Genomic DNA, 20,917 nt, shown 5'->3' on the forward strand with positions numbered 1-20,917 from the left:
CTTTATGCACAGGTATGGTAGAAATATGCAACACTGTGGACTAAAACAGTATGGTGCACTTTGAAGTTTGAAGTGTTAGAATGAACTAATAGCATGTGATGTGTATTCTATTTGTGGGAAAATCTTACTGTGTGCAAGAACTGTAGTGGTGACAACAACTACAGACAGCTTTTCATGACCACAGCCCTGGACACAATGTGTTATAGACACCTACCTACACACCAAAATAGAGCATACTGTATTTTTCGGACTATACGTCGCTCCGGAGTATAAGTCGCACCAGCCAAAAAATGCATAATGAAGAAGAAAAAAACATATATAAGTCGCACTGGACTATAAGTCGCATTTTTGTGGGGAAATTTATTTTATAAAATCAGAGACCAAGAACAGATATTTCATCTTGAACGGTAAATTATAGTAATAACAATAGGTTAGAGAACAACGGGCTGAATGGGTGTCTGGTATGTTAATGTAACACATCAACAGATATTCAGATAACTATAACATAAACAACATAAGTTTACCAAACCCTGTTCCTCTAGCTGTGGTCATCTAGCTTTTAGCCCGCGATTAGCTTTTTTGGTTTTCTTCATTGCAGTTAGAGTATCCTCCGCTTTTCGCCAGTCCCTCACAAGTTTCTCGCTAACTACAAACTTTCTTTCAGCTGCTCCATTACGGTTTTCGGCTGCATATTTCACTACTTGCAGCTTGTAATCTGCAGCGTATGATTTTCTTTTTGGGGCATTTGTGTTCAGTCTTTCTCAGTTGTCTTTATAAGTTGTTTAAATTTAAATTTTTCGGTGGTACTGGAGCGTAGCAGATACTGGCACACCAGCCTAGAGCGCCCCCTCGCGACTGTCAGCATGAACATGTGAAATTACCGTATATATTTTATTATATAAGTCGCACCTGAGTATAAGTCGCAGGACCAGCCAAACCATGAAAAAAAGTGCGACTTATAGTCCGAAAAATACGGTACACACCATGACACAATAACATAGGGCAATTCACAACCACTGTATCAAGGCTTTTACTTTCAAATTATATTTGTCATTTTGAAATGTTCAATGTCGTACTGAGCCATTCCTATGACCACACAAAATCAGATATGTTGACTGCACATTAAAAAAGTTCATAGCAAAATCCAATAAAATTGAGGACCCCCCATTGGCTCTTCGCCCTGGGCACACGTGATATTTGTTAATGTGATCCAGAAACATGCCCATTGTTCTAGGATGAAATCCAGAGGACAAGCTGACTGAGGGTCTCAAGGCAGTGTGGAAAGATTTCCGGAGTTGAGAGATGATTTGAGGACCATGATCTGAAATGATATCTGAAACTATCACATGGAGATGAAAGTTATATTCAGCTAGTAAATCAGCAGACTCATAAGCACAAGGCAGCTTGGGCAAGATAAAAAAAAAAGGCTGATTTAGAGAATCTGTCCAGTAAGGTGAGTATAGCGAGCAGGCCACAACAAACTGTTTGGTGTCGGCTTCTACACATGGTCAACAGAAGTGACACTTGAGTAAGCTGAGGATCCGATTGAAATTGGGATGGCAGGCCAAATGAGAGGTACGCACCTACTGGAGGTCATGTGAACAGACCAGGAACACACCTGGATCAAGGTGCTGCTGTCACTATTTTCTACTCGCCTTGACACCCTCATTAGCCAAAATGTCTTTTTCAAAAAGGAGAAAAGTGGCTATCGAATGTAGAGTTTTCCAAGAGAAATGGACCGCTTCCTATTTATTCACAGAGGTAAACGGGAAACCTGTGTGCTTGATGTGTAATTAACAAGTGTCGGTGCTTAAGGAATATAATATTCGGCGCCACTATGGGACTCATTATGGTGAAAAATACAACATCTCGTAAGGATGACTTAGGAGAGAGAAGATAAATGAATTGCTGGTGGATCTGAGGAAACAGCAGTCAATTTTCACCCAGAGCCGAGCCGTATTCCGTTGATGAGTTCGTTAAAACAGGCATGATGAAGGCTGCAGAACTCGTGTGTCCTGAAAAGCAACAAGCATTTGCCAGCATTAGTCTGACAAGGTATACTATGGCAGAGAGGATACCGGAACTATCGGCAGATTTAGACAGGCAGTTGAAACACAAAGTCAAGTCATTTCTCGCATTTTCTGTCGCAATTGATGAGAACGCTGACATTACAGACGTTGCTCAACTGAACATGTTTATTCGTGGAGTTGATGAGACACTGACCTTCACTGAGGAGTTCCTTGAGTTGTTGCCTATGAGTGACCCTACAACAGCTGAGGACATTTTCGGCTCTGTGGTTGGTGCACTGGACAAAGTAGGAGTGGACTGGTTCCACGCCATCAGCCTGGCTACAGACAGCGCGCCATCAGTGCATTTCTGGTGGATATTACGGAACACTTGAATATTCTGAACAAAATGTTGCAAGTTGTCACACAGTTTTATTACAGCATACGTGCATTCAAGTTGAAGCTGACTTTGTGGGCGACACAGCTGACAAGTGGTGACGCCGCACATTTCCCTAGCCTAAGAAAGGCATGTGCAACTGGCATGAAACAGCATAAAGACAAGATTGCAGGATTGCTAAGTGAGTTTGAGAAACAGTTTCATTCTTTGGTGAACTTGAGACAGAATTTGCAGTTCTCCACTTACCCTTCATAGTCAAAGCTAGAGATAATTGGACACATTTTATCAGTATTACTTGCCAGGGTACCCCAAAGTACCCCCAAATTAACAGCCAGGGCAGCCAGGGCTGTTAATTTGAATGTTAACGTGAGTCAGTATCACCGGTATGTTCTTACTGGTGCAATCCAAAGTCCTCTTGGATCATGTGAGTCCGAGACCGCACAATTAAAGTTGCAGGCAATATTCCCATCACTAAAAAATACATAATAAATGGTGTTTCACTTCCAACTTTGGAGCAAATCATAGAATGCATAGAACATCTACATTTTAGATGGCCATGCGGTGTCATGTCTTTGGGATAAATAAAGTTAATAGGGCATTAAATATATATTATGTAACATTACTGCTGACAACCCATGTTCATACTTTAAATTGTGCATTTCTTGTCTTTAAAACCTACTCCACTCATTCTAAGTAGTTGTTAGCAAGAAACTGTAGCAACAAATAACATAAATTACATGGACTAGCATGAGTAAGATAGCAACCACTGCTAGTCCAATTTATGCTATTTGTTGCATCAGTTTCTTGCTACCAACTGCTTAGAATGAATGGGGCAAATTATAAAGAGATCATGAGTTGCACAATTTATAATTTTGCATTTAATTGGGTTTTTAGCAGCAAAGACTGAACAGATCCAGGTTGATAAAGAAGAGGATTCGTGAATCTCGGTTATTTTTTAGGAGCCGAGTGAATTAACTGACTGAAAGACTCATACATGTCTAGTTGCAGAGCACTTTATTTTGACAGGAAAATGTAGTTTAATAATTCCTTTTAATTTTGTTAAGTAGTTTCGACTTGTTCAATTCAGTATTAAAGCTCTGTAATCACTTGTATACCCGGAAGGTCAGAAAAAAGACGTCTAATGACATCATGACATCAATGTACAAAAGCCATCACTGGCTATTTATTGTAGGTGTCAAAAACAGCAAAACACACTACATACTGAATAAACTTCCACCAAATTTCCACAAAGACATGTTGCATTAGTGTATACAATCCAACACAAAGGGAGACTAATGTTATGTTTCATTTTACTAGACACCAGTAGATTAATTATGCATGATTAGCTAATGTTTTGTTAGCATTCAGTTAGAATACCTAACTCCGTACTAACTCCAATTTTGTAATATATTGGTCCTTTACATCTGTTAAGAGGTTTTTCTTATGTGTGCGTTTTTATCTTGCGCATTCTTTTTATGTTTTTTGTGAGTTAATAAGTTGAGTGGTGACATTGACGGGTAATGACAGCTATTGTTTCAGGTAATTGGGAGTGATGGTAACCCTTGTCTCTCTTCAATGATCATTTATGGTGAAAATATATCAATATATGATGTGGGTATTATCAAAACTGCTTTTCTACAGTCTCTGGCTGCAGATTACAGTACAAATAATAAAGGACCCACTTGTTATACATAGGAAGAGTATTTGTGAAAAGCTTGTCTGATATTGAACTCAGTGACATCATAAATGATGTGTATGGATTTTCTCTTGCTCTTCTTCAGCTGTTTAATTGTGTTTTCTGGTACGGTCTTTCAAATGTCAGCAAGAGTTTCTGTCACTGTTGGAAGTCAGATAGTAAGACAAAGTGAAGCTTTTCATCGGCCAGCTTCTTATGCCACTACCAGCACGAGACATAATCTCAGCATAATTTAGTATAATCAGTCATCCAGATGGGATTGTGTGTCTGTGTTTGTGTGTTGGGGGTGGGGCAAGCTGGCATGGCTCTGAATTCTCCCGACTCACCAGAGGAGTTTTGTAAGGATTAGCTGTGTCTGTAGTACTGCAATACAGTGTGTGTGTGTGTGTGTGTGTGTGTAGTTTAGCTTGTGGGAACATTTTCACAGACAGGACATAGGCGGAGAAGTTTTTTTTTTTTTTTTAACACTTAACATAACAACGTACATACATGTAGCCGCACCATTTAATCAATACACGACCTCCAGGTTTGGTCATAATCCCTAAGTGACCCCCTCAGGGTTTCTTAAATTTGCTAATTGAAGGCACATCATAACTTCTTTAATCCAGAGGAAATTTCCTATAATGTTTCATAGCAAAGCTTGGTGCCATTAAATGTCAGAAAAAATGGGAACTTGGAATATGACAGTTTTTAGATAAAGTATCAAAGGAGACAAGTGAGTCACTAAAAAGATCTTTAAAATAGGTTATGCCTTTTCTGTGCCAGAATTTAATGCATGTTCTATTTGGGCCAGAGTAAAAGTAGGGTTTAAAGTAATGGTGGCCAAACTGAGAGCTTTTTTGAAGCCAAAAAATGGTGTCAACACTGAAAGCAGATGTTGAGGGTCTTCTTAACCACGTTATTTTTAAGAGGATCGTTCCCATTCAAGGGGGACACATTAAAGATATAGGTGAGATGAGTGAGCTGGAATTTAATTCCATAGTAGACCAGACAGGACCCACACCATCATGTGTAGATCCAGATCCTAGTAGTTAAGCAATATTCATTGATCAGTAATAATATATAAAATTCATTAGGTCTAAGCCCCCGTCTAACACGGTCATTTTAATAATTTAATAAAATAAAACATTTTAATAATTGTAATTATGCAACCTGCAAGAGAAATGGGTAATGTTGACCAGCGTGCCAAACTTGACCTTTCCTCTTGGACAGTTGATTTTTTCAATTCAGTTCAGTTTATTTATACAGCACCAATTCACAAAAAATGACACTTTCCAATTAGATCAAGCCTAGACCATACTCTTTAATTAAATTTTGTAAAACAAAGAACCCAACATTCTTCCATGAGTAAGCACTTAGCAGCAGTGACAAGGAAAAACTGCCTCTGGGTGCCTAGTCTGCAGCAAGCTAATGGTTTCATGTAGCTGCTGTAGCACTTTGTTAGCATTAGCACCCAGTGGAATGTAAACAATGGTGACGAACACTGCGGTAAACTCCCGAGGCAGAGTGTGGTCGACATTTCACTGTCATAAGTTCTTTCGCCTCAGAGCAGTAGCTTTTTACCAGTCCATCCTAACTATTAGTGTGTTAAAATGTATGTATTGGAAAATGGAAAATGTTTTCCAGAAGGTAGTCTTCGGCAGCAGCTGGGTTTGTAAATGAGACAAGATCCTGTGCTGTACTGGGTAAAGTGTAACAAATCTGATGTCTTGCCAGTAGGTAGGTCAGGGAGATGATGATTTTATCCCCGTCGAAGGATATGGGATTCATCCTTGCAACTCTCCATAGCGCTTCTAGTTTGTCCTGGCAATTGTGAATTTGACCACAAAGGCTCTGGGCCGCTGTCCCTTGATAAGTGCCAGCTGCAAGCTGTGGTATTCCCAGTCCAGAGTTAGTGCAGTATCCAGGTTAGTCACCTTGTCGAAGTTTGTGTGTGTAGCCTCCTCAAGACTAGTTAAATGAGCTTGCTGAGTGGCATAGTTAGCGCTTACTGCTTTAATTTTAGCCATTAGCTCCATAGGGGCTGCAGTGATTTGGCCAATTAAGTTGGTGGTTGTGGAGATCTTGTGATTTTGAATCCACTTTCTTGTCCATGTTATGTATTCACTTCAGCATCACTTGCTCTGAATTGGTTATTGCCGCCATTAGCTTAGCTGTTTCTGTGGCTGTTAGGTTAGTTTCTGGGGAGGCTTCCCCCTGAGATCTTGAGTTTTCCTCAAGTTCTTTGCCCTAGACATCACAGAATGTTTTGAATCTTCTTGAGGCTTACTGTGTCATTCTAATTGTTGACATTAGGTTAGTATGATGACAAAAGAAGTTATCTCTACAGAGCGACAGACAAGTCTTCATATGTCGCTGCTCAAGAGCGCCCCCCATTAAGCTCAGACAGACGTTTTTGAAAGAAATATTTGCAGGGATCCTGACAGACTTAAATCTATCGATATATCGATCCAGTGAGGTGGCTGTGTCAGTTCACTATTAGAGGACGGAGAGGGATAAAGTGGAGTTGGCATGTATGAATAAATCAATATCTTTAACAACATTTTATCCAACACACTGTACAACAGGAAACTGAAGAATTTTCAGGTTAGAGGAACAGTATGACACCTCAGTATAGTTTGCTTTATGAGGAAGAGAAACAGTTAAAAAGAAAAAGTATTCTGTTTGGAATGCAGCTACCGTTAATCGCCCGTTAGTGTGATGTTAGCCTGTGCACACTCAGTATATCAGACAGTGATAAACTCAAACAACACAAATATCACTCACAGACTGACACTGGTTATCACTGACAATAAAGCCTGCAGATGGAGCACAGACCTGCTGCTGTAAAGACCTAATTTAATATATCATACATTAAATACTGCCTTCCTGCCAATAACACTAGTATAGTATCACTTAGTGAAATAAAATTGTGCTATTATGTATAATTCAATATGTCTACCATTTGAAGGATGTAGTTGAAATAAAACAGACAAGAGTAAAAAGAGTTGGTGACAGGTTTGCGTTGCTAAATGCAGTCAGCCTGGACGGTATGTTGCAAGTTTGCTAGTGACACAGGTCTGTGTCTTGTCTTCAGTACACAGTGTTCACCTGTGCACAAGAAATAAAACTGAATATTAAGAATTTAATTTGGACATTGTTTCCAAAAGATAAACTCTTTAAATTTTGGGCTCTGTATAAGCTTTCTGCAATCTTTGTACACCAGCCACTGAATAACCTGAGGCCTGAAAAAACATGTAAGTTTTTCCCCTTTTTTTAATTCTTCTTTTTCAGAAGAATTATGTTTTTTGGGTTGTCTGTGCATCCCGCTCTCCTGAATGCAGTATCTCAGGCACTAATTGCAATGATTAGATTTTTGTGGTCAAAAGTCACCATATCCTCACATAATGTTATTATATCTTCACTTTCTTATGTGATGGACTTAACTGATCATAACAGGTGACATAAGCTCAAGAACATGGCTACGCCAAGCAGATGGGGGCTGACCAAGGATACCCACAATTCAGCAGATGTTCCCACTGCAGGTCTCATACTAGCCCAAAATACACAACAAACATGTTTTAGACAAAATTTAAGAGTTCGTGCACTAATTATGACTTTCACGCGAACGTCTAATAAGTGATTGCATTTTATGTCCAAAAGCTCAATCACAGTGTTCCACAGAAGGATTCTGCTGATTGTATAGATTTGCTGCATTGAAGACGTGCGTGAAGCAACCAAGTTTTAGAATGTGTAGCTTGTTCTACTTTATATTTGAAGCATTGTAGTTCACCACAAGCTTGTTGATTTTGATGATATTGAACTAAAGGTGATTTTTCGTTGCATCATATAATGAAGCTTTCTAAAAGTCATTATATGAGTCTGGACTAAAAGGGTTGTACACTGCAACTTGACTGATGCACAGAGGCTTACAGCCACAAGGTGGTAATTCTAGGTTTTAGATTATTCTTATGGATTTACTTTTTGATAGAGGTAGCCAAGAACAGACAGGAAATTAGGAAAGAGAGGGAATGAGGGAAGAGCCTTGGCTAGTATGAAGCTTTTTAATTTTCTGTATTGTTTATGGCCGGATACCTCAACATCTGCGGTGGCCTTATCTGGGCCTCTGGCAGCACACCGTTGATCCTACTGATGATGATTATTGACATTAATTTGACTAGCTGAGGGAGTGGGAGGGGAAAAAACAATGTGCTTCTTGCCTCAAGCCAAAAAGTTGTATAAGGCAGCACAACAACACACCAGATCGGAACAAACACGGATAGCAAAGCTAAAAAAACAAAAAGGAAAAACACAAACTCTTAGGGTATAGTCCACCAGCTCAAAATTGCTTGAATTTCTTCTGGTCATAGAACTTTGTGTAGCTTTCAGTATGCATGTTGTTTTCCTCTACTTGTGATGTAAATTGTGCACATCACTTGCCTAATTCTCTGCCTGTGCATACCACTGACAGCATGATGGGTGACATAAGAACTCCATTAAAGTAAAGCCAAAACATCTGGATTGAGAGCTTGAGAGGTTCTGCATTGAAGAGTGGGAGAAACTACCCAAAAATAAGTGTGCCAAGCTTATAGGATCATACTCAAAAAGACTTGAGGCTGTAATTGCTGAAAAAGGGGCTTCAACGAAGTATTGATCACAGATTGTGAATACTTATGTACATGTTATATTTTTGTTTTTTTTTATTTTTAATACATTTGCAAAAAAAAGTCATTATGGGGTATTTTGTGTAGAATTATGATGGAAAAAATGAATTTAATCTATTTTGGAATGAGACTGTAACATTACAAAATGTGCAAAAAGTGAAGCGATCTGAATACTTTCCGAATGCACTATAAAAGCTGAGTCCCTTTCTATCAATGCCGTTTATTGTTAACCTTTTGAAAGATCTATATTTATTCCAAATTTTATGCTACCTGTCTGAAAAATATAGTCCTCAATGGATAATGACCAAATGGATGGGAATGAGGGGTAATGTTGTTAAATAATGCAAGTGCAACACACGTTTGCGTCATGTGTCATAAGCCTCTATCAGGGATGTTACATCCTTCCATCTGATGGCAACTTAACATGTGGTCTCATGTCTGGTCAATATTATGTGAAAGCGACAATTACTATCATATTAGGTTGGACCATTTCCCCTCAGTGCAAACAAAGAAGTAGAATCTCTCCTACAAGCACAGTAATAGTAAAGTTTTCTACATAGATAAATAAATAAATGAATACCCAGCAAAACCCTCTACATACAGCATGTTAATGGACTTATATAATGCTTATAATGGCACTTATATAATACTTTTCCAGACAGACTAAAACACACATACACTGGTGGCTTTCAAGGTGGCATCAGGTCATCAGGAGCAATAACCATTCACATAAACCCTCTAAGGGAGGAGCCATCAGAGTAATTTGATTGATGACTGATCTTGCCCTGGCCAATCCTTGTGTCACCCTAAGGTGATCCGGCACCTACTTTGGAAACCCTTCTCTAAACTACTCTATCCATCCATCCATTTTCTATATCGCTTATCCTTCGGGAGGCTGGAGCCTAAGCCAGCTGACTACGGGCGAGAGGCGGGGTTCACCGTGAACTGGTCGCCAGTCAATCACAGGGCTGACACACAAAGACAGACAACCACACACACTCACACCCAGGGGCAATGTAGAATAGCCAATTAACCTAATGTGCATGTGCTTGTGTGATTTTTGGGAGACCCATGTGTATACGCCTCCACCAATTCGAAAGTAACACAGAACGCAGCTGTGTTGAGGACAGTGTGCTGATGATCTAACAGTGGAAAGTGAGTGTACTGGCAAACTGATGTGACCCTGACATCCAGTATCGTGCCTCTTCCTGGTGCTACATCCAGTGGTTTAGATCAGAACAAAAATATCCTAACTGTTGGCTTGAATAAACATTTGGTACAGATGTGCATTGGTTTATGGTAATGGTAATGGTTGACTTGAAGTCACCTTAGGCCAAAATTTTCATCTGTACACAAGGACTACATTTTACAGGGCACCAGAAGATGAACCATTTTGATTTTGTGAATGAGATCTCATCTTTGAACACAGTAAATAGTATGCTGGTCATGAAATTTCACTCTGTCCATCCTCGCTTTGACCACTGTTGATATTTTGAGACTCAACTGTGTTCACAATTTACTTCTCCTTTTTCTATAAGGGTGACACAGCGGTGCAGTGGGTAGCACTGTCACCTCATAGCAAGAAGGTTCGAATCCCGGGACAGAGCTTTTCTTTGTGGAGTTCGCATGTTTTCACCATGTCTGCATGGATTTCCTCCGGGTAATCTGACTTCCTCCCACACTCCAAAGACATGCAGATTAGGTTAACTCAGGTGACTCTAAATTGCCTGTGGGTATGAATGTGGAATGAATGATTTGTTTGTCTCTATATGCCACCCTCTATAATGGATGGATGGATTTATGCATGGATTGATTTGTTCATAGTACCATTCTGTGATGTAGTAAAAAGCCTTATGTATGAAAAAGTTGTCATTGGCATTCAAATAGGATTTACAATATATTTCTATTAAGTCCAGCATGCTTTAGAGCGTTGTATTCTATATTTACATTATCCAAGCAGCTGATGGCTACCATTTCATGGTTGTACAGATTTGATAGGTTGTATAGATTGATTTTAAATGTCTGTGATGCTTTATCATGATGCAATGACTTTGACAGCGGCAAATGCCATTGTGAGTTTGTTGCCATTTATCCTGGAAATGAAGGGCAACTAACAGTTACCTGTAAGGTTGATATGACGACCTAATGAACCTACAGGACTATAACATGCTTTTGAAAGTGGTTAGAGGTGAAGTTATACATCATTTTTTGGATTGGACAATGATTCCACACAATCCGAATGCTACTGTATTAGCCGTCAGCAACTGGCTCTTACAGTTAAAGCATTACTGCTGCTCCAGTTAGCAGTCAGCCGAAACAAATCTACCAGACAGTGTAAAGTCTGCAGGGTCAGATACCGTAAGTAGGTTAATCAATGTCATCCATCACTGCTGTCCAATCATCCAATAATGTTTTCACAAAAAAATAAAGAAACTGATGGTGCCATAATTAATGTTGTCATGAACGTCAATTTATTATGGTTCCAGTCCATTATGCTGTTTCTTTGATCAAACAACAGAATTGACGAGACTCGATTTACAGAACTGATTTCTGAATTCTCTCCAGCATTGTCAGAGATATTGTCAAGTAGTAAATCATTTAGAAATATTTATTATGTATATATGTGTGTGTGTGTGTGTATATGTATGTATGTATACGTTTCATATTTGCTGTGTAACCACAATGTAAAACTTCATCATCCAAAATTCCAAAAGTGTATTTGGTACTAAGATGGATACACAAGGCCTTCCACCAATGGTCAGCAGACAGATGATGCAGATCTGTAACATGATGGGACAATTAAGGATGAGTACTGACAACTGATACTTAACCAGTCATTACCAAAATATTGCTAAGCTCTTGGACAAACGGTGCCACTATCAGTATGATGTAATGTTAATTCAAACGTAGCTGGTATTTTCAAATTCCTAACCTTCACCTAAAGATGAGAAAACTCCTGATGTCAGGCAATTATGTTTGACATTGTGTAACTGTGTGTTTACATTCTGCAATCATGGCTACCAGGGAAAACCACTGATATATAAAACAGATGAAACATCTGAATTGCCCTCTAGTGGCAGGTTGAGGATACATGGGCCAAATTAAAACTTCAAAGTACACATCAAATAAACTCAAAGAGTTAAAGCAAGGCGTCTGGAATTGTGAAGATTTGACTTGAAGACGTTTCACTGCTCATCCAAGCAGCTTCATCAGTTCTGAAAAAACTGTCTGGTGGGGAACAAATATATATATACCTCAGTGGGTGTGACTAAGAATCAGAATCAGAATCAGAATCAGCTTTATTTGCCAAGTATGTGTGACCATACAAGGAATTTGACTCCGGATTTTTTCTCTGTCCTGTGCACCATACAAAATACAAAATAGCAATAATAATAATAAAATGAAGAATAAAGTATTTACAAGAAAGGGAAATATATATATATATATATATATATACATGTAGTGCAAACAGTGGAATGATGTAGTGCAAACAGTGTGATGGTTCACACAATGGCAGGTGGATTACAGGGAGATCAGGGAGGCAGCCTGGGGGAAGAAACTGTTTTTGTGTCTGGTGGTCTTGGCATACAGAGCTCTGTAACGCCTACCAGAGGGAAGCAGATCAAACAGTTTGTGTGCAGGGTGTGAGGGGTCTGCAGTGATGCTTCCTGCCCGTTTTTTGACCCTGGACTGGTATAAGTCCTGGATGGAGGGCAGGTCGGCCCCGATGATTTTTTCTGCAGACCTGATTGTCCGTTGCAGTCTGTTTCTGTCCTGTTTGTTGGCCGATCCAAACCAGACAGTGATGGAAGTGCAGAGAACAGACTGGACGATGGAGGTGTAAAAGATGGTCAGCAGCTCCTGAGGCAGGTTGAACTTCTTCAGCTGTCGCAGAAAATACAACCTCTGCTGGGCCTTTTTCCTGATTAGGTCTACGTGGGACTTCCACTTGAGATCCCGGGCGATTGTAGTTCCCAGGAACTTAAAGGAGTCCACAGTAGACACTGTGTTGTTGAGAATGGTAAGGGGAGGTAAGGTGGGTGGGTTCTTCCTAAAGTCCACTGTCATCTCCACAGTCTTGAGCGGGTTAAGCTCCAGGTTGTTCTGACCACACCAGAGGACCAGCTGGTCTACTTCACGTCTGTAGGCAGCCTCATCACCGTCCTTGATGAGGCCAACTACAGTTGTGTTGTCTGCAAACTTAAGTAGTTTTACGGACGGGTCCCCTGAGGAGCAGTCGTTAGTGTATAGGGAGAAGAGCAGGGGGGAAAGAACACACCCCTGGGGGGCGCCGGTACTGATGGTTCTGGTGCTGGAGGTGATGCTCCCCAGCCTCACCTGCTGCCTCCTGTCAGTGAGGAAGTTGTAGATCCACTGAGAGGTGGAGGTCGGCACTGTGAGCTGTGAGAGCTTCTGGCGGAGGATTTCTGGGATGATGGTGTTGAATGCAGAGCTGAAGTCCACAAACAGGATCCTGGCATATGTCCCTGGGGTGTCAAGGTGATGGAGGATGAAGTGCAGTTCCATGTTGACTGCGTCATCCACCGATGTGATGTGAAACTAACTAAAACAAAGGATCTGATAGTCCTGCAAATTTGTCTATGTAGTTTGACTGCCAGTGATGGCCCTCTATGTCTAACGACTGGCTATCGGAGTCTAACGACTGGCTAATGGCTGTGAGACTATTAATGAGTTCGGGTATGACCGGTTAACGACCTGTTGTTCTTATGGCTTTCGTGTGAAACTTCCTGGGTATGGATGGGAGGACAGCATTGTAAGTGCAAGAGAGATGATGTCTAAGTCCACCACCTCTGTTAAGTGAAGGTTTTTCCAACTTAACATAGATGGCTTCCTTGACCCCTCTTTCATACCACCTGTCCTCTCTGTCAACAATGTGGACATCATTGTCATTAAAGGAATGTCCCATTTCCTTAAGATGTAAGTAGTCCGCTGAGTCTTGTCCTGTGGAGGTGGCTCTCCTGTGTTGTGCCATTCTTCTGTGGAGTGGTTGTTTTGTTTCACCAATGTATAGAGCAATCTTCACTGCACTGCACTGCATATATCATATTGCTCTGTTTTTCCCTGGGGATTTTGTCCATGGGGTGGACCAGTTTCTGTCTAAGTGTAATCATTGGTTTTAAATGGACAGGGATGTCGTGGTTGTTGAAAATTCTTCTTAGTTTTTCTGATAATCCTGACAGATAATGTGTCAGGATAATGTGTCACAACACATAATGTGTCAGGATTCTTACTCTTACTTAGGAAGAGTCAATTGCCACAGACCTCCAAACTTCATGTGTCCTTCAGATTAGCTCAAGAACAGTGCATAGAGAGCTTCATGGAATGGGTTTCCAGGGCCGAGCAGCTGCATCCATGCCATACATCACCAAGTGCAATGCAAAGCGCCAGATGCAGTGGTGTAAAGCATGACACCACTGGACTCTAGAGCAGTAGAGACGCGTTCTATGGAGTGATGAATCATGCCTCTCCATCTGTCAATCTGATGGACGAATCTGGGATTGGCAGTTGCCAGGATAACGGAACTTGACTGACTGCATCGTGCCAAGTGTGAATTTTGGGTGGAGAGGGGGTTTTTGGTGTGGGGTTCTTTTCAGGAGCTGGGCTTGACCCCTTAGTCCCAATAAAAGGAACTCTGAATGCTTCTGCATACCAAGAGATTTGGGACAATTCCGTGCTCCCAACTTTGTGGGAACAGTTTTGGGGATCTTCCTGTTCCAACATTACCCCGCACCAGTGCACAAAGCAAGGTCCTTAAAGACATGGATGAGCGAGTTTGGTGTGGAAGAACTTGAGTGGCCTGCACAGAGTCCTGACCTCAACCTCAGAACACCTTTGGGATGAATCAGAGCGAAGATTGCGAGTCAGGCCTTCTTGTCCAACATCAGTGTCTGACCTCACAAATGTGCTTCTGGAAGAATGGTCAAAAGTTCCCATAAACACATTCCTAAACCTTGTGGAAAGCCTTGCCAGAAGAGTTGAAGCTGTTATAGCTGCAAAGGGTGGGCCGACGTCATATTAAATCCTATGCATTAACAACAGGATGTCACTTAAGTTCATATGTGTGTAAAGGCAGATGATGAGATGATGTCACAAGCACATCATTATGATGTGGCTTCGCTTTTGTACAGTTAATTTATGTTCCCTAAATAATCCCACAGATAACATCAGTTAATCTGCAAGCACAGCCTGCTTTAGGATAATTTAGCACATTAGACTTTACAGTCCTTTAAAGCCTCAGATATACAACTTCAAGCTATGTACCCACCCTCCCACATGTTCCCTTTTCATGCGTGCACATGCGACACACTCGCATCAGCATTGTTGGTGACTGTTGCAACACCTGTACTGCCACTAGTGTCCTGATCCATGATAGACTTGGAAGAACAAACTGGGTCGCTGTCACCAGCAGATGTATCCTCAGTTGTTGTCCTTGATAGTGGTTGATGTCTGTGGATGGCAGATTAATTTTTTTTAACCTTTAATCCATTTTTACACAGTTATCAGAATCAGTGCCACTCCTGTGTATAGTGAGGGAACTAATTGCTATTTTGACTTGACTAACCTATCTGTAGCTGTTTTTGGCAGTGTATTTTTTTTGGAATGTTTGAGTGTGCACAGGACAGTAATTCAACAGTGCGATTGGGTCATTTAGAGTATTTACAGTAAGATGCTATGTCTATTTATAGCCACGCCAATATAGACCATTTAAATTTCTTTAAAAATCTAATTATTGGATTGTTCAACCTGACTTGCAAATCAAAAAAAAAAGAAAAGAAAAAAAGAAATGGGGTTTGAAAATGACTTTTTTTTTTTCACTTAGCCCCGATTGGACTTAGCAGAAGTCCTGTTCATTCTCCACTGCAAGATAAGTAAAAACGAGACAAGAAAAAATTTAATGAATGTAACAATACTGTCACCAAGTTATTGTGAACAACATTTTCAGCTCCTCATTGCAGCCCAGTTGGTTAAGGCAGTTTTTAACCAACAGCTAGCATAGCTTAAATCACTCTGAAATATATTTCAGCTTGTGTTGTGAGCTGTGTGGACAACCATAACAAATTTTGTGATGCTTATGTTTGTTTATATTAGTCCACTGGACAGGTTTAATGCCATTTACTGTTTGGTTAGCTATCAGGCTTTTACTTAAAGCAAACAAGTATTGATTTTGTATTCCTTCTGTTGTTCTAATCACCCTAGCTATAAGTAAGAAATGGACTTTGAGCACAGGAGTTCATGTTACACATTTCCTCTATGTTATCAGATGTATTTGTCCCTACAAGACTAATAAAGAGAAAGAGAAGGCCTTACTACTATTTTTTCTACAATTCATTAGGAAAATTGTTTGCTTTGGTGTAAGGTATAGGATTAATATTAAAATTTACAATCATTGTCCTCCATTAGAAAGAGACAGAGAAAAATAGGTCAGCGGTGGGTGTTGGGAAGTTAAAAGGAGCCCTCTGAATTGTGTGTTGTGCTGTTGAGTGGCATTTTATTTGTCATGGAAATACTGAGTGGGCAATGAATAAGAGGGAACAATGATAACAGAAAAGAAAGGAGCAGGTGTGTGTGTGTGTGTGTCTGTGCGTGGATATGCATTGGAGGGACTGAAACTGAAAATAATCACCCTGCACCATAACAACAAGCATCTTTTCATTCTTTGCTGCTTTTATTCCCTCTCCTTCATACAGCACATATTTATGTTATTACCATTTAAAACCAAAATTACCATCAGGACACCTTCTTACCTGTCAAAGTGGGGTTATGAAAAGAGGATAATTCTGGTGCTGCACCCCGTCATATCACCGTCAACAACGTTGAGACAAGGGTGCACAAATAATGAATCCTAAAGTCACCGCTAGACAACCACTTCCTTGAAAATATGCAACAACAACTGGGTTAAGAAGTTCCTACATAAAAGTAACTGGCTACAGTTAGGTGGTCAGAGTTAGATACGTGGTTGAAGGTGAAATGCTATGAAAAAATTGAAAACACAAAAGGGTATTGATTCATGTGGCATATTAAAAAAAATAGCTTCATACTCTTTGCTGTCCCCTCTTTGCTGTGTACTGTTTCACCAACTGAAACATTAACCATTTCTGACATTAAACATTACCGAAGCATAACCTCAACCCCTCAACCTAATTCAATACCTGAAACTAAGCATGCGATATGGGGCTGACACAACTGGTTGACCATGGGGAGCAGAGCTCAAATGCATGACCCTGAGACAGATCTCAGTAAAACTCAGACTTTAAAATTCCTTGTGTCTGTTTTTTTGTTTGAAACAAGCAAAGCAGCAGGGCCCATTTAAATAGGGGAAGTAACAACATAATCAGGGCAGAGCAAGCAATTCAAATTGGAGGGAGAGGAGCCTCAGAGACCTGAGACCATCCTCACAAGAAAAATGAATCACTTATTTAGAAACTCCAAAACAAATAGTTGTATACATCCCTGCTCATTGGCTGTCTGCCCCTCTTCAGCCATATTTCCACTTTCCAGGGCCTCCTTCTTTACCTGTTTAGCAGATACCTTCGTACTTTTCTATTTCTTTTGCAACTCATTCTATCAGATATTTCTATATCTGAGACCTGATCTTTGGTATTCTAAACTTGTGATAAGTGGGATGTGAGGATGCTTAACATAACATCTGTAGAAATGTGAAGCTCTGCAGGCTGAATATCTGACAGTAATGGCAACAATAATCAAAAGTGAAAGTTGTTGTCTTGTATTTCTTTTTGCTATTTTTCACCAAAGTTTATTCATGGAGTTTGAGAGGGACAGGTCTGGTTATTCGATTTGTGTACAGCAGCAAATTGACGCTGAGGCTACCTTGTCATGATTAAAAAAAAATGAAGACTACATGCAAACGGAAATATGGGTCTGATTTAACATTTTAACAAATTGGAACAGTGTGATTGTGAGTATTTCTATATAATTTTCAATATAGACGTCTATAGACGTCATGCCTGCTCTGTTTTGCTTTCCAGTCACAGTTTCTCAGTGGGCTGCATGAGTAATGTTGTTGAAACTGCAGGGAAAAAGGTCCCGAGTGTGATTCGTCCCCTTTGAATTTTCTCAATTTAAGTTAAACTGTTATTCAGCTCATACTGACTCACAGTGTTATTCTGAAATGGGCCACTTATATGATTTGTTCCCTGACTGTGAGTCATATCAAAGCAGCTTTGATGTCTGTGAATCACTGTCAGTGGAAAAAAAAAAGACAAATTTGTATAGCTATCAAGTACACTTTCATTTTTGGTCACTGAACTACATCAGAAAAACTGAAACACAAACACACATAATGTAAACAGTGCAGGGCAGTCAGAAGTAAGCAGCAGTTTATCAATGAGAGACTTTTAATCAGGCATGTGACAGGGCAGCTAAGACGCCCTGATTGTTGTTATTATCCACTTCCTGGTTTTAGCCAGGCGAGTAGTGGAAGATCAGTGTGTGTGTGTGTGTGAGTGATTCAGTTGCGTGTACTGTGTGTAAATGTGAAGCTCACACGGAGTGTAATTAACCCTAGCAAGAAACTAAAGACCAGAGAGAGGAGGAGGAGGAGGAAATATTTGAGCTTACTGAAGAAAGGACAACGAGAAGAGAGAGAGAGAGGACAAAATCAGGAGTGAAACACTGAAGAACAAATAGAGACCAGAGTGAACACTTACTGACAGTTACAGGAACTGGATTCTAACTGTGTTGATACTGATACTACTGCTGCTGACAGCACTACAGTTGAATGGGAGACATGGAGAGGAGGGCTGGGGAGGATTATCTCTCCCTCAGGACTCAATAGTAGTCACACACACACACACACACACACACACACACACCTTGTTTGTCTTGTAAAGACCTTTGGCATGTGGATTACTGACTTTGTAGCCTCTGCAGGACAGCCATGTTTGAAGTCCTGAAGTGGTTTTAATGTAGTAATAATTCTGTGTAGTAACATAACACCCTTAAGAATGGTGATGGGAGAGTAGTACCTTCATAATACTACTTTGTTGAGCATAATTCTTCAACTTTAGTATCCACCAGTGTGTACCTTATGACTTGACTGTGGTGAAGCAGCTGGTATCCGAGAGCCTTGACCAGCTTAGGTGAGGTCATATGCTCATCTTCTTAAGGGACAAACCATTTGCAGCTTGGTGGTTTCATAAAAAAAACTCAAGAACCTGCAGTTAAGAGGATTTGAACTGCTTCTCTGTATGGCATTCTTATGAACATCCTTCCATGGGGAATACTTAAAATAATGTTTAGAGGCCTCCTTTGGGACTGCTTGGATTATGCAGGGTATGTTCAGGACTCTAGTCATATGAGGACTTTCTTTTTAACAATATTAATAACAATAAGTTTTTTGCAAGAAGTATCCAGAATTCCATGAGTTGTAGTTTATCTTGCCAAAATGTGACAAGGTATGAAGTCACAGGAACTGAACAAATTCATGTCATGGATCCAGACCGTGGAGTAGATACTGATCTGGGACATGGGACTGGACTTAAGGCTGGTGAAGGTGCCCCTGAAGAAAAAGTGGAAGAGACAGAAAGTGAAGGAGAAGGGTTACTAATTGTAAAAGGATGTGATGGAGAATTCAGTTCATCCTCCTCTAATTCCTCTCTGGCCTCCTCCTCTACCATGCCTCCAATCTTCTCCTCTGCCCCCCCAATCTGTGTGGAGGGAGAAAAGGAAATGCCGAGCAGCAAGCCTTTCTCTGGACTCAAACTCTTCACTAGGAGGTAAGACTAAGTGTGTGAAAGAGAGACAAGAAACAAGAAATAAAATATTAAATGGTTTTAAAAAGATCATGGTTAATTAATTATAGTCTCCAGCAGGTGGAGCCATTGGCTCAGACACAGCCTCCTGCCCTAACTAGACAGGATGTGAACAGATGTGTAGTATTTGAAAGTCACACTCAAGCAGCTTACACCTGCTGTGCCAGCAACCAAACCTTATCTAAGGACAAGCACACACACACCTGAACACCCTCAGACACACTGCTGTAGATCCTCTGACAGGGCCTTGCACATTTGTAGTGATAAAATTGTTCAAATATGGACCTACACCTCTATCTACAGATATTAGATAACACACCCATATGATATTTAATTAAAGCTTTAGTTCACACGTTGTGGAAAGAATCTGGGCATTTCCTGCAGTGCTATTTCTTGCTGTCCCCAGTACAAGATCCAGATTATATTTATATGTGTGTAATGTGTGGACAGGGGACAGGAGTTGCAGTTGTTACCCCAAGAGTAACAATGAAAATAGTTATGCTTCCAGCTCAGTTTGACACGTTTCGGTGTTCATCGGTTGGAAGGGATCATGGTGCAGCACTAGTGGCCTGTTTGGTTCTTGTCTTGTCTTTGCTATCTAGAGTGAAAATAAAATGATGGAATTAACCAACTAGATTGCAATAGAGCACTACTTTTCAATCTTGTGGTGCTGTTGTGTTTCATTCCATGTTAGAGCATAAAAAGTACAAATACCAGTGTCCAAATAGTATAATGACCAGATAACACAAGAGACATTATTTTGGTATTGTTAGCTGACTACAGCAGATTGAATTTACAATTGAAAAAAAATCTAGAAATAAAAATTGCTGGTTTCAGTAAATTGTTAAGTAGGAAAGTATGAAACAAAACAAAATCATTAAGGCAATACATTAAAATGATAAATAATCTGGAATTAGTCACAAACAGTGGAGAACAGGGAAGTAAGTAATCTTTTTGTGTAACATCATATTTCTGTTTCCCCCTGTCCTAACAGGGATAACTGTGTAAACGTGCGTGTTTGTGTGTGTGCTATTTTTCATCTGATAGTTCAGCACTTGGCTTATTAAGGAATTACACAAAGTTCTTTTAACAGGGAATAAATGGGAGAGACCTCAGAGTGAGCAACAGAGGAGGGATCCCTCACCCAGCACAGACAGACATTCAATTCAATTCAATTCACTTCAATTCAATTCAATTCAATTCAATTCAATTCAATTCAATTCAATTCAATTCAATTCAATTCAATTCAATTCAGTTCAATTCAGTTCAGTTTATTTATATAGCGCCCATTCACAACAAAAGTTATCTCATGACACTTTCCAATTAGAGCAGGTCTAAACCAAACTCTTTAATTAAATTGTAATATAGAGAACCCAACATTC

General features: G+C 40.1%; 1 protein-coding gene across 2 annotated transcripts in view; it reads left to right on the forward strand.

Annotated features, from left to right (window-relative positions):
* LOC124055174 (diacylglycerol kinase zeta-like) overlaps positions 1-20,917 on the forward strand; it is a 92,116-nt gene that overhangs the window by 1,282 nt on the left and 69,917 nt on the right. The window contains exon 1 of one of the 2 annotated variants that reach the window (XM_046381699.1): positions 17,675-19,499. The exons of the other annotated variant lie outside the window; for it this stretch is intronic. Within the exon in view, the coding sequence (XP_046237655.1) occupies positions 19,144-19,499 (356 nt within the window). The 5' untranslated portion in view covers positions 17,675-19,143. Of the gene's footprint in view, positions 1-17,674; positions 19,500-20,917 lie in introns of those variants that run through there. 2 annotated transcript variants of the gene reach the window in all.

Source organism: Scatophagus argus, chromosome 24 (assembly GCF_020382885.2).
Source record: "Scatophagus argus isolate fScaArg1 chromosome 24, fScaArg1.pri, whole genome shotgun sequence".
NCBI lineage: Eukaryota > Metazoa > Chordata > Actinopteri > Scatophagidae > Scatophagus > Scatophagus argus.